The sequence below is a fragment of the Poecilia formosa genome, unplaced genomic scaffold (assembly GCF_000485575.1).
Source record: "Poecilia formosa unplaced genomic scaffold, Poecilia_formosa-5.1.2 Scaffold145, whole genome shotgun sequence".
NCBI lineage: Eukaryota > Metazoa > Chordata > Actinopteri > Cyprinodontiformes > Poeciliidae > Poecilia > Poecilia formosa.
Window position 1 is genome coordinate 755,676 of NW_006800084.1, and position 11,949 is coordinate 767,624.

At 39.3% G+C, this 11,949-nt stretch overlaps 1 protein-coding gene across 4 annotated transcripts; it reads right to left on the minus strand.

The window, feature by feature from the left end:
* Positions 1–345: 345 nt before the first annotated feature.
* On the minus strand, positions 346–5,240 carry LOC103145704 (uncharacterized). Of its 4 annotated transcripts, none has more exons than XM_007563263.2 (4): positions 5,043–5,240; positions 4,545–4,659; positions 2,749–3,096; positions 346–2,582 (listed from the first exon to the last, which is right to left on the minus strand). In XM_007563263.2, exons 1-4 carry the CDS (start codon positions 5,232–5,234, stop codon positions 2,476–2,478), a joined length of 762 nt encoding a protein of 253 aa, XP_007563325.2. In that variant the 5' UTR covers positions 5,235–5,240; the 3' UTR covers positions 346–2,475. The 4 variants fall into 4 exon arrangements, with proteins under 4 accessions (XP_007563325.2, XP_016532504.1, XP_016532506.1 ...); XM_016677018.1 differs by having other exon boundaries at positions 4,545–4,657; positions 5,011–5,240; XM_016677020.1 differs by having other exon boundaries at positions 4,545–4,655; positions 5,043–5,158.
* Between the last annotated feature and the right edge of the window lie 6,709 nt (positions 5,241–11,949).

An 11,949-nucleotide genomic window follows, 5' to 3' on the forward strand; every position in this document is an offset into this window, starting at 1 on the left:
TTAATCTCATATTGAAGTATCATAACTTCAAATTGACGTTGTTAGAAATCCAAGCCTTTTGTGTGAGTTTTTCTTTTTCAGATGAAAGAATATCTCACATTAAAAACCAATTACTTTTAACAAAATAACTATTTTTGTTAAAATCCCTTGCAGTTCTCATAGCAAAGATGTGTTTAGCTTCCTTTTTAAATATATTTTTTCCTGCCTCCTTGGAGTTTTTTATATGACAGAGGTCTGGTTCCATAAGTGATTCTTTGAGATGGGAAAGACAAGAGCTCGTATAATTAAAATAACACAGATACATGGCAATTTTTATGAGACAGGGAATGACTTCAGGAAAACAGACACATTTGAGTTCCCTGGAAGCACTGCTATATTTGTGCACCGAGATGGTGGTTAACCTTTATTAGTAACAGTTTGGTTGTACAACATATTGCACCAGTAGCGGTTAAATAAATAATCCGAGTTGATGAGCTTAAAAGAAAAATACAGGAACAATCTTAACAAAACTAAGTGGCTAGCAAAAGGAACACAAATACAGTTCTTAAACAATTAACAAGTGAGAACTCTGAGTAAGACAGCAACATAAACAGAAAAACAAGGAAAAGGAAAATTATTACAGAAATTGTGCCCTTGACCTGATAAATAAGTACTTTTTGTTCCAATTAATTAAAGGATTAATTAAAGAGGGAAAAAGAATCAACACTTGCAGTACCTTGCAAAATAATTCACTACCCTCATCTTTGCCACATTTAGCTGTGAAACAACCACAAACTTTTAGGTATTTTCTTAGCATTTTTCCAATATTTTTTGTCTTCACTGTGGTACCACTAAAGAAATTTAGTGCAACCAATTTATTCATTCACAGTGTGTGATTTAATCTCTGAATAAATCCAGTTGCTCTGTCTGTCAGAGGTCAGAGATAAAGTTCCAAGGTTTAGTCCCTAAAATAACATCCTAAGCTTTGAACTTCTGAACATTTTTGTCAAAATGGCAAAACTATAAATCAAGACATGTTTTGTTTTTCCAGGAGACTGTTAAGCAGAAAAACAGCCAAGAATCCAGCAGTAACTCTGGAGGGGCTGCAGAGATCCACAACTCATGTGGAGGTATGGTTGTGCTTTTACAGTGAGACCAAACTTCTCTCTATTGCAAAACAGAACTGTTATTGATCTCCAAACAATATGCTCCATGTGAAAAAAACTAACAACCTACATCATTTTGACATTATCATCCCCACGGTGAAACACGGTGGTGGCATGGCCATGCTGTGGGGATGATTTTCTTCAGCAGGGACAAAAACACTGGCCTAAACTCACTGTAATCCTGAAAGAAAACAGTTTAGAGGCTGAAAAAGAGTTGAGACAAAGACAAAGGTCCAGCCAACTTCCAGCAATAATGAGAGTAAAGCATGTGCATGTGTTGCTACAGACTAGTCAAAGTCCAGACCTAAATTAATAAGATTTCAATACTCCTCTTCCCACATGCTCTTCATCCCATTCAACAGAACTTGAGATTTTTTTTTTTCTTGAAATAATAACATCTGTAGATGTCCAAAAACTGGTACGCACATACTCCCAAAAGACTCAGCTGCAACAGCAGCAAAAGACGATTCTGCAAAGCGCTAAAATCTCAGCTAAATGCATTCAAGTTTGTGGTTGCAACATTTCAAAACACGGACAAATGTGAGGGTGTGAATTTTGCAAGGCACCGGATGTGGATTGATGCATCGTAAGCAGAAGAACCTCATGCCAGAGTCCAGAGCAGAGAAACTACTGAAGCTCCTACGGAGGCCTAATGCGAACAGAAAAGGCAGTGTTTGAGCAGATATTTCAGAACCAGAACATCCAGCTGAACAGACAGGAGGCTTGGATATTGCATTTAATATTAAGCAACAAAAGAATCACTGTCAGTTTATAATGACTTTGTATCACAAGAAGTTATAAGTCTACTCCCTTTTTATACAGATCTATACACATAAGGAAGATAAACAATGACACTATACATCAGGTGTTTTAATTGGACATTTACAGTAAGCATGGCCATAGGAGAAAATAAGTATCATCTGCATTTCTTTAAATTACAAATTACAAAAACCACTAAATTATCTTTTATTTTATTAATAAAATATTTGTATCTGATAGAACTTATTTAATAACCAGACATAAAAGTTAAAACTGATTAATATGTAATTAATATTTATCATCTTGAGAGAAAATGATTAATTTCTTTACATTGTTATTCAATCTTCTCTTATTTTCATCCCCTGCTTCATCTTTCTGTAACACAGGTGTTTAAGGTAGAATGGTGACAGAGAAGTTTGTTAAAGAAATGCTACCTTTAAGGGGGGTTTTCTCTGCTGTGTCAGAAATAATACGTAAAAATAAAATCAAAACCTCCCACACTGAGGCCTCTAACAACCAGCAACAATCCTGAAATGTCCGCTGAGCTGTTGTATCACGTGAAAGAGCAAGCTCAAGGACTTAGAAGCCCCACAGCTACAGGAAGTGACATCACCAGTGACCAAACCCAAGGTGCCGACTTGAACAGGACACTGATTGCAGAACATATCAGGAGATGCCCTGTAACCGAGGAAAAGTGTGAGTTCAGATACTGCAGATGGGAGAAGAAGAAGAAGAAGAAGAAGAAGAAGAAGAAGAAGAAGAAGAAGAAGAAGAAGAAGAAGAAGAAGAAGAAGAAGAAGAAGAACAAAACTAATAAGGTTTAGGTGAAGCAAGAAGAACTTACTGTGATGAACAGCCATGCTGTTCTCCTTCCAGCCGTTGCCCTGGTAAACCCTGCAGGTGTAGGTGTACGGCTTCTCGTCTGCCAGCGGGGCCCAGGTCAGGCGGCACAGATTGGGGGCCACGAGGCTGACGTTGCTCCTCCTGCGGTCCTCTGTGGACACATAGATGACGGCGTTGGGGTAGGTGGAGCCCACCAGCCGGCTGTCCTGGCGATACTCGCAGTAAGGCCCGGGAACCATGTCGCTGGCCAGGAACTCGCAGTCGACCCTGACGTTTCTCTCCAGGTACGTCAAACACGTAAACATCTGGGGCCCGCGCGGCGTGAACAGATATGTGTACACGGAGCTCACTGAAAGAGATGCGAGCAATATCACATATTTTTTAAATCTAAAAAAGTGGGTTTTTCTCTCCTTAAAATATCCAAGCAGCACTTTTTTTTGTCTGCAACACAACCAAAGTTTGAGCAACAAAATCTTTGTTTTGCTTTCTATTATTTAGGCAAGAACATGTCTATACACACACACACAGAGAGAGAGAGAGACACACACATATATATACATATAACAAAGACAAAAAGAAAAAGCAAGAAAAAATAAAAATTAAAGCAAATTATCAAGCCCAATTTTAGATACATCTTATGATTTCCTGCCTCTCTCATACTCATTTACCTACAAACATTTAAAACTCCAGACACGAGATAAACTTACGTTATTTCCACATCGTAAGACACTTAAATCTCACATTCTCAACCTTAAATGTTCACTTATTTATAAATTTTTAATATCACCAATAGCATTTTTGGTCTTCGAGACCCCCATCCTATACAACATTATTTCCCAATAAGCTCCTTTTTGAACAGTTTTTAAAGGTGGTTTACATGTGTACATTTTTTGAACTCATCATTCAATCTATTTTATAAATCTATATATGTTCAGTTCAGGTTAATGTTATTCAAAGAGCCACTCTGGTTCAGTTTTTGCCACAAAAGTGAGGTAGAATAAACTAAACACAGCAGAGTAAAGCAGGTAGAGTACAGAGCTATGCTGTATTTTTTTTAGCTCCATTTCTCTAGTAGCTCTGGCCACGTTCACAGTTCTTGCTGAAGAAAATGATCCCCACAGCACCATGCTGCCACTACCACACCGTGGTTATGATGTGTTTCTTTGTCATCATGATTCTTTAACCTATTCTGTAGATTAAACACACACTTTATTTAGACTAAGTGTCTTCTTAAGGATACTTTTTCACAAATCTGAGAGAAATGAACCCAAATGCACAAAGAACACCAAAACAAAGATACTAAGCTTTTCTAATAAAAGTGAACGCTGAGAAACAAACTGAACAAGGCAAGACCTACAAAACAAGGAAAGTATTAAAACATAAACACAAATAAAAACCTAAACTAGGATTGTGACAGAGGAATGATATTATGAGATAAAATGGGGCATTCAGGAGAAACAACTGGGATTATCATCATTATTACTAATAATTATTATATGCTTCCATGTTAAACAAAGCGCTGCAGCTGAATGTTTTTGCTGAGTAAGGCTTGACGCTTGATATGAGGATTACATAACCTCATAAAAAAAACTGTTGAAATATTGGTTGTGTTCTTTTAAAGAGTTTCAGATTTTATGCTGATTTGTGACAAATACAGCTATAAAATACATGTTTTCAATTATTTATTTTACTTTTTACAGATTTTGTTAGATTGATGAGGTAAAACACAGAGGCCTGCAAACCCATCAACCTTTGGAAATATATAAGCTAAGTTAAAAGAAAAAGAAAATGACATACTGTGAGTTTGATGAGTAGTCATTATTTTGCCAAAGAGGAGGCAAACCGTGACCAGCAGATGCAGCTCCATGGCGACGGGTTTCTGTCCGATCAGACCTTCACACCACAGTCCTGCCTGGCAAAGTTTAACACGGGACATAGCATGGGAAAGTTACCACGCAATGCAATGCAGTATGTGATTATGAGAAAATAACAGACTAGCGACACTAAAAGCAAACATGCAAACCTACATACTGTCACACCGAAACCCCAAAATAAGGGCCTGGCAGTGCCGCTCTACCTGCAGCCTGAATGCAGGCAGGACTACGCCTATGCGGTCTCGTTGCACTGCAGCAAACTGCACAGCTCCCCCTCCATGCGCAGTTTGTCCTCTGCAGGTGAAACACCCCGGCAGCCATGCACCTCGCCTTCATCGCATGCAAAGCCGCCGTGACATGACACGTTTCCTAAAATCTGAGTCTGACTGATTTTGTCCAGAAGCAGAGTCGCCGCTCTTACCTGATGTTTGGTCCCCGAGTGGCATATGGGGCTTTGCTGCGCCGATGCGCCGCTGTGCGCTGCAGCATCAGCATCAGCAGGATCCACTGACTGACTGACTGACTGACTGGGGATGTGGCCCTGAGCAGCGAGCCTGCGCTTAAACACACAGGCACACTGCAGCCAGGGATAAAATGTAGTCATTTCATACATTTACTTAAGCTTGTTTTCTAAATCAAACGGGTTTTTTTTTATTTTTTATGTGAGTTTGTTTGATTGGTGCGAATCAAAACTCTTAATATAACAAGTGACATTTTTAAACATTCGAGTCGTTAAAACCGGTCAGTTTAGTAAATCTTCTGCTAAATGCTACTTTCATAAGTTCGGAAGAAGTCCATTTATTTATTAGGGAAGGTGGAGATGCTCAAATCCCATCAGTGCCTAGTACAAGAGCTCCCCCTGCAGGACAACAACAGGACAAACCACCACCAGCAACAACAACAAAAGTTCAACTTGGGTGACATCTGGTGCTAAAGTAAAGTAAGAGAAAAGTGTGTCTGCTCTTTATGATCACCTATATGGATTAAGATGGCTTCCTATAGCACCAAAACGTCATCTTGAATCAAAGACTATATGTGTTTATTCTAAATACATTATAGTCCATCTTTCATAAATCATAAACATATTTCTTGAGAGTTATAAATGAAGGCAACTGCACTTCTCTGGTCTTTATTTTTATAACATAATTATCCTGTCCTAAATGACTGAAAATCCACAGCAAGATAAGTAGAATAAATGTTACAAAATAAAAGTACTTATTGTAAATGTGTTAAAGTGAGGATACTGTAAGTCCTCTTAATTGGTTCTGGACAGCCTTGTAAAAGTATTCACATATCTTGAAGCTTTTACAGTTTTGTTAATTTATACTCCCAAATGTCTGTGTATTGTATTGACATTTCATGTAACAGCCCAACTCAACAGCATGAAAGAGAGGAGAAACTAAAATCTATGTGTATTTAGTCTCTTTTACGCTGAGGCTGTTCACTAAATCCCCCTGTAATCATTTTCCCTAATCTAGTTAATGAACATGATCCAACTCTATAAATTGAGCTGAAGGTTTTCTAGAGAACATTAGTGAGCAAGCAGTCAGGTCAGGGATAAAGTTATTGTGAAGTTTATAAACGGTTGGATCATAAAACAATATTTCAAGTTTTAAATGTCTCACAGAGCAAAGTTCAATCCATCATCTGACATAGAAAGAGCATCATTTACTCATAAACCTAACAGGACCTGACCTAAATTAAGAAAACCCAGAAATTAGGCAAGAGGAGTTTTATTTAGACAAGCAGTCAATAAGCCCGTTACAACTCTGGAGGAGCAGCAGAGACCCACAGCTCAGGTCTGTTGACATGACTACATTAGTCACCAGTTGTGCCTTTCAAAGTTATATAACAAAAAGAAAGGAAAACTAAATAAATGAAGACTTGCATAATTTTCCCTCAACTTCACAAAACGTATAACTTTGTGTTGGTCAGTGAACTGAAATATCAATAAAACACACTGAAGACTGTGACAGAATGTGAAAAAGTTAAAGGCCTATGAATGTTTTTCTAGTTTTTCCAGGTATTATTCTATTTCAGTCAACAACCCTCCCAGTAGCTGCAAGGTGATTGTGTAAGATCAGGAAACTCCTGTTTTATTGGTTGCAGTCATCTGCAAGTTTCTCTGTTTTGTGGCACTAGAAACTCAGCTGGAGAGGCTTGTTGTGATGAGGATGAAAAATAAAACATGGAAAAAGTCATTATGATAAAGGCACCATTATGTTTGTTCTAATTGTGCACCGTTTGCAAACTGGTGGAGTACAAATGCCTGAGTGTTGTTTCTACATAATTTTTCTCTGGAGTTTTTTTTTTTTTCACTTCCTCTATAACCTAAACATATTTATTTATGTTTGTTGGAATATATCGAGATTGTGACTCTCTTCCAATTAAGAGAAGCATGTTGCTTCATTAGCTTTTTTCAGAGTTCTGGAAATTTTTTTAAATTATTAGGTCCATATTGAGCATATGACTCCTCACGGACTCCACTGCAAAAAAAATAAATAAATAATAATAATAATCCCACCCTTACAGGGAGTCATTTCTGTTTGAGCAAAAGCATGTTAAAAAAATGTTCTCTTCACATTTAAAATGCAGGATGTGGGCTATGCAGTGGCTAAGATATCCCACTCATTTCGATGTGTTACAGATTTTTGGCCAGTGTTGAACTGAAAGGCTAAAATCTAATTAACATCTAGCAGGGCAGCAAATCACTCAGTTGCATAGTTTAATTGAGTGAGTAATACAGGCAAAGGCTCTTCTTTCATCTGCAGTGTATCAGCAGCAGCAGCAGCAGAACAGTGGAGCCGCCCGGATCACAGCCACAGAATCCCAGTCGAATACTCTTGGCAGGAATCCCCACAGCCTGCTTTCTCAGCAATAAATATATTTTCGAACCGTGTAAGACATGTGAACAAAAGAAGAACAAGAAGAAGAAGAAAAAGAAGTGTTAATGCATGACATAAAAAGACAGCATAAAGGAGTGGCATGCGGTGTCACAGAGAGCTGTGGTTTGTGCTGCTCTCAGACTTCTGTCTGTGTCCCAGGAGATCGCTTCAGTGGGCCAGTTGTTCACCGGCTGTCCAGGAAGGACCTTGACAAAATGGATGAGCCGTGTGAAGGAGATGCAGAGGATACTGTAGGTTTAGCTCAGTGAATTACACAATATGGACTGTAGTGAAGGTGCAGTTCATCTTGTTTATACACTAAATAGGAGCCATAAATATATACAGCTCTGGTAAATGTTTGGAAGAGCATATTGGCAGGTGACTGCTGCCACACGGCTCAAAACTAAACTTACCTTGCAGAAGAGTCCCAGTAAGCGTGAAAGTAAGGAATGTGGGTGAGTGATGACACTGTAGCTGTGGATTCTATTGGGGTTCATTACAACGAGCTAACAGATTAGCTGCGTGCTACTCTGCTAGCAAACAGCTAACGTGTGCTAGCTGTCTGCTACTCTGCTAGATGTGTGTTAACAGGTTAGCAAACAGGTAATCTGCTAGCTTGTCGTAATGAAGCCCAACATGGAACCCAGCAGCTAGCTGGAGTAGCTAGCTGAGTGCTAGCTGCTCTAGCACAACACAATGCCGCCACAGTGCTAGCTACTGTGGCGGCATTGTGTTTTCAACCCCTGTGTTAGTGTGCTGATCAGTTATAAGTTTCCAACCTTCTTTAGTGTTAAAAATAATAAGTTTAGTTCTCATATATAATTTTTTATTTTGTTAACTTCGATAGGTCAATCAAGTTTATTTGATATTATTAAGTTTATTTCACATTTCAGCAACAGTTCAGCATTCTTTACATCATTAAAAGACAAAAGTACAAAGTTGTACAACACAGTCAACAACTGAATGTTTTTATTGAAATCACGTAGATGTCAGCTAAAGGGTCCCCAAAGCTCAAACTATGGGGTCAACACACTGAAGGCAGAAAGAGGAAAAAATACAGAAACAAGTGTTTTGACTGGGTTTTGCAAAAGTTTTCATGAAATTACAAAAATAGTTTAGTGTTAGTGTCTTATTTGTATCTTGACGAATGATTGTATCGTTCTCACAAAAGCGACATTTCAGGCATTGTTTCCAATTTGAATCCATTCTGTCCATGCCTTAGTTTGATGACATACTAGTTAAATATTTGTCTTTCATTTAATTTTTTGTGATCGGTTGTGGAAATATACAAACTTGTCGCCTGGGTGTGCGATTGGTTAGTGCTAGTTGGTATGGCAGGATGCACCTTGAACTTGTTGCTAGTCTGTTACAGGCAACACAAAGTCATGCAACTAACATGAAGATTTTTTTGGCTGTCAATGGAAACTGGAGTATCCCAGCAGGAACCTACACACACAAGGACACACACACATTCAGGCATTAAAGCCCATGGTCAGGATTTGAACCTTTTTTTACTTCAAGTCAACAGTCCTCACAACTTACAGCTACATTCAACCTCTCAATGTTTATACCACTAAGATAAAATGCTCACATCCTGTTATTAAGAAAAGTACCTCCATAGCATGATGCTGCCTCTACCATGTTTCAACCATATGTGATGTAAAATAGTATTTAGTAATTGCAGTTTTTTGTTATTATTTACCTTTCTGTCACACCTAAATGCTTCAGATCATCAAACAACTTCTAAATTAAAAGATGACTTGAAGCAGAACAAAAAGCTTTCAAATCATGATTTAATTTAATAAAGTAGAACTGACTGTAGAGGAATTTTGGTCCTTTACAGAATTGTTTTCATTCATCTATACTGAAGAGGTTTTTTCGTTGGTCATCAGAGGTCATGACCTTGGGATGCTCCCTTGAATGTCAGTTTTCTTGAATCATGAACACTGATCATAATGAAAGGGCAGAGTGCTCCAGATGTAATTCTAGGTTATCTTCTGATGTTTTTTGGATGAGTTGTTGAGCTGATGGAGTAATTTTTAGTTTGGGCAGAAACACCTGGAAATGTTAGGGTGTCTTTAATGATGCTGTTCTAGTAGAAGGTGAAATTCTGTCCCAATCTCAGGTTTCTTTCCAGTATTGCCCTTTATTAACTTCATCTATATTCAAATCAGATCTGAAATGTTTAAGAAAAGCATCACCACAGCATGATTCTGCCACCACCATGTCACACTCTGAGCTTGTATGCATACATTTTTCTTTTATAATTTGTCTTGTTGCAAACATAAACGCTAGTCTGTAATTGGGAATTGTTATAAGGTATTTCATAATTGTGGATTTGTTTCACAAATAAAAATATTAAAATGCATTTTTATTTTCACTTAAACCCCTAAAAAGAGTCCAAACGCTGCTGAAGTCATGTAATAAGTAAGTGGACTCAGTAAGTGGACTCAGGTGGACTCACCTGAGTCCACCTGAGTCTAATTTAATCTCACTGTAAGTACTTATCATAACATCCCAGATGTCTCTCAGATTCAGCAGCCCTAGTCTGTGAATTTGGAGCATAATGTTTGTGTATTGACATGTGATCCGCTGTGCCTCGGTAAAACAGAGGCGGAAAAAAAAAATCAATAGCAAACCTCATACAGCACTGAAATGTCCCCAAAGTCCACTGGAGCAGCATTCTCTCCCCCTCTCCTCCCTCTCTTTCTCCCTTTTCTGTCCCCCTCCCTCTCCCCTCCGCTTCTTCTATAAGCCGACCTCTACTGTATCTACCCCCGGCATCGCACTGCAGAACACTGAGGAGGACTCAAAATGCATCAGAGAAGGTGAGCATGATTCATACTCAGTCATGTCAATCAGATCTGCGCTACACAGGCTGCTCCTCTTTCCTTCTGTTCGTCGGCATGAAAGTGTTTGGCTCCAAACTGCGGTGAAGCATTTTTCTTTTAATGAGAAGGTCCGTGTGAGTCAAATTAAATGTTGCTGGACCGCCTTGTGTGTCTGTGTGTGTTCTTAATATATTCAGTGTGAACAGATGAATAATCATCCTGTGCCGTTCACAGAGGTTAGACAAAGGAATGCGTCAATATTGGCAACTCACCAGTGAAGTTTGCAGCTCCGTGTCTTTGCAGCGTAAACAGTGAGGCTGTTTTGTGATCAGATGGGTGCTACTGTACTTTTTCTGCAGAGCTACAAGAAATGTGATATTCATGCTTCCTGTATCTGAATCTGATCTTTACAGCACAGTCAGCTTTATTTGTTTGGAGCATCACTGATGCAGAGACTCTCAAGCAAAAAAAAGAAAAGCATTATGCGTGTGTTTGCGCTGGTTTAATTGGGTGATTTATTTGGTGTGTTTCTCCAGGAATCTTGGGAGAATGTTCCTATTGATTACAGTGTTACTCTTTGGTAAGGTGATCTGCATATTGTGTCTTTTCTGACATCTACAAGTTTTCCCAACACTAAGTACACATAAAGCGTGTCTTCTAATGTCCAGGCTTTGCGTCAGCTCAGAAGGTGGTTCAGTTGTCCTACTGCTCCGTGGCCGAGAACAACCTCAGGATGGACTGCAAGTTCGCACTTCCAGCTGAGTCACCGGAACCCTTCTGCAAATACACACAGGGCGAGAGGCTCCTCGACACCACCGACCCGGACGAGGAGCAGCACGCCCCCTACAAGAACCGTGCCAAAGCCCGTATCTTTCCAGGCAACGTCTGCCGCCTGCTGTTCAAGAACCTGCCCAAAGGCAAGTCCAACTTCACCTGCAACATCAGGCTGGCCGACTCAGCCGCTGTCACCAAAACCTCAGTGGTGGAGAAAAGTAAGCTGCTCGCCCGTCACGGTCATTGTTCTCTGCAGTTGTGCACTTCCTGTTATTTTACGTGCAAAAAAAAAAATTAACAAGGGAAGCCGTCATTCTTCTGAAATGTTAACATTTTCCCCCTTTTTAAAACTTTACAGAGCTCCTGCTTCCGTGCTCAGCATGGAGTGTCCTGTTACAAAGCTGCAGTGGCCTACTGCTGACCTTGATGACTCTTCCTGCGCTGCTGTGAAGCCGGCGCCATACAGCTGCATATGCTAAGACTTGCTTTCACAATCACTTGGTGACGAATACTGGACTCTCTTCAAGTTGTGTGTATGCACAAAGTGCAATAGTTCAAACTGAATGTACGTATAACGAATGTTGGTTTTGTCATAGGGCTGTATCCTCTGCATTATATACACTCGATACTAAGCACAGAAACTGCTGCATACTCTTTGTACTCTACAATACTTTCACGTGTCGGAGAGTGATGGGGCTTATTAGGTCCTCGGAGACTTTACTGAGCAAAATGCATGAATACGACCCAAATTTCAGCCTGTTTAATATCCGAAAACAGTTTTAGCTGCAGTTAGTACCTGGAAGATGTAAAGCTTTAGCCTCTAGTCTTGTTAATAAGA

What these genes read in the sequence shown, in the direction of transcription:
- LOC103145704 (XM_016677018.1), bottom strand. Translation starts at nt 5,234, where the DNA reads ATGTATGAAATGACTACATTTTATCCCTGGCTGCAGTGTGCCTGTGTG. An exon ending in ACTCTGCTTCTGGACAAAAT is followed by an intron (nt 4,658 to 5,010) that starts CAGTCAGACTCA and finishes ACTTTGCCAGGC; the next exon opens with AGGACTGTGGTGTGAAGGTC. An exon ending in GACTACTCATCAAACTCACA is followed by an intron (nt 3,097 to 4,544) that starts GTATGTCATTTT and finishes CATCTCTTTCAG; the next exon opens with TGAGCTCCGTGTACACATAT.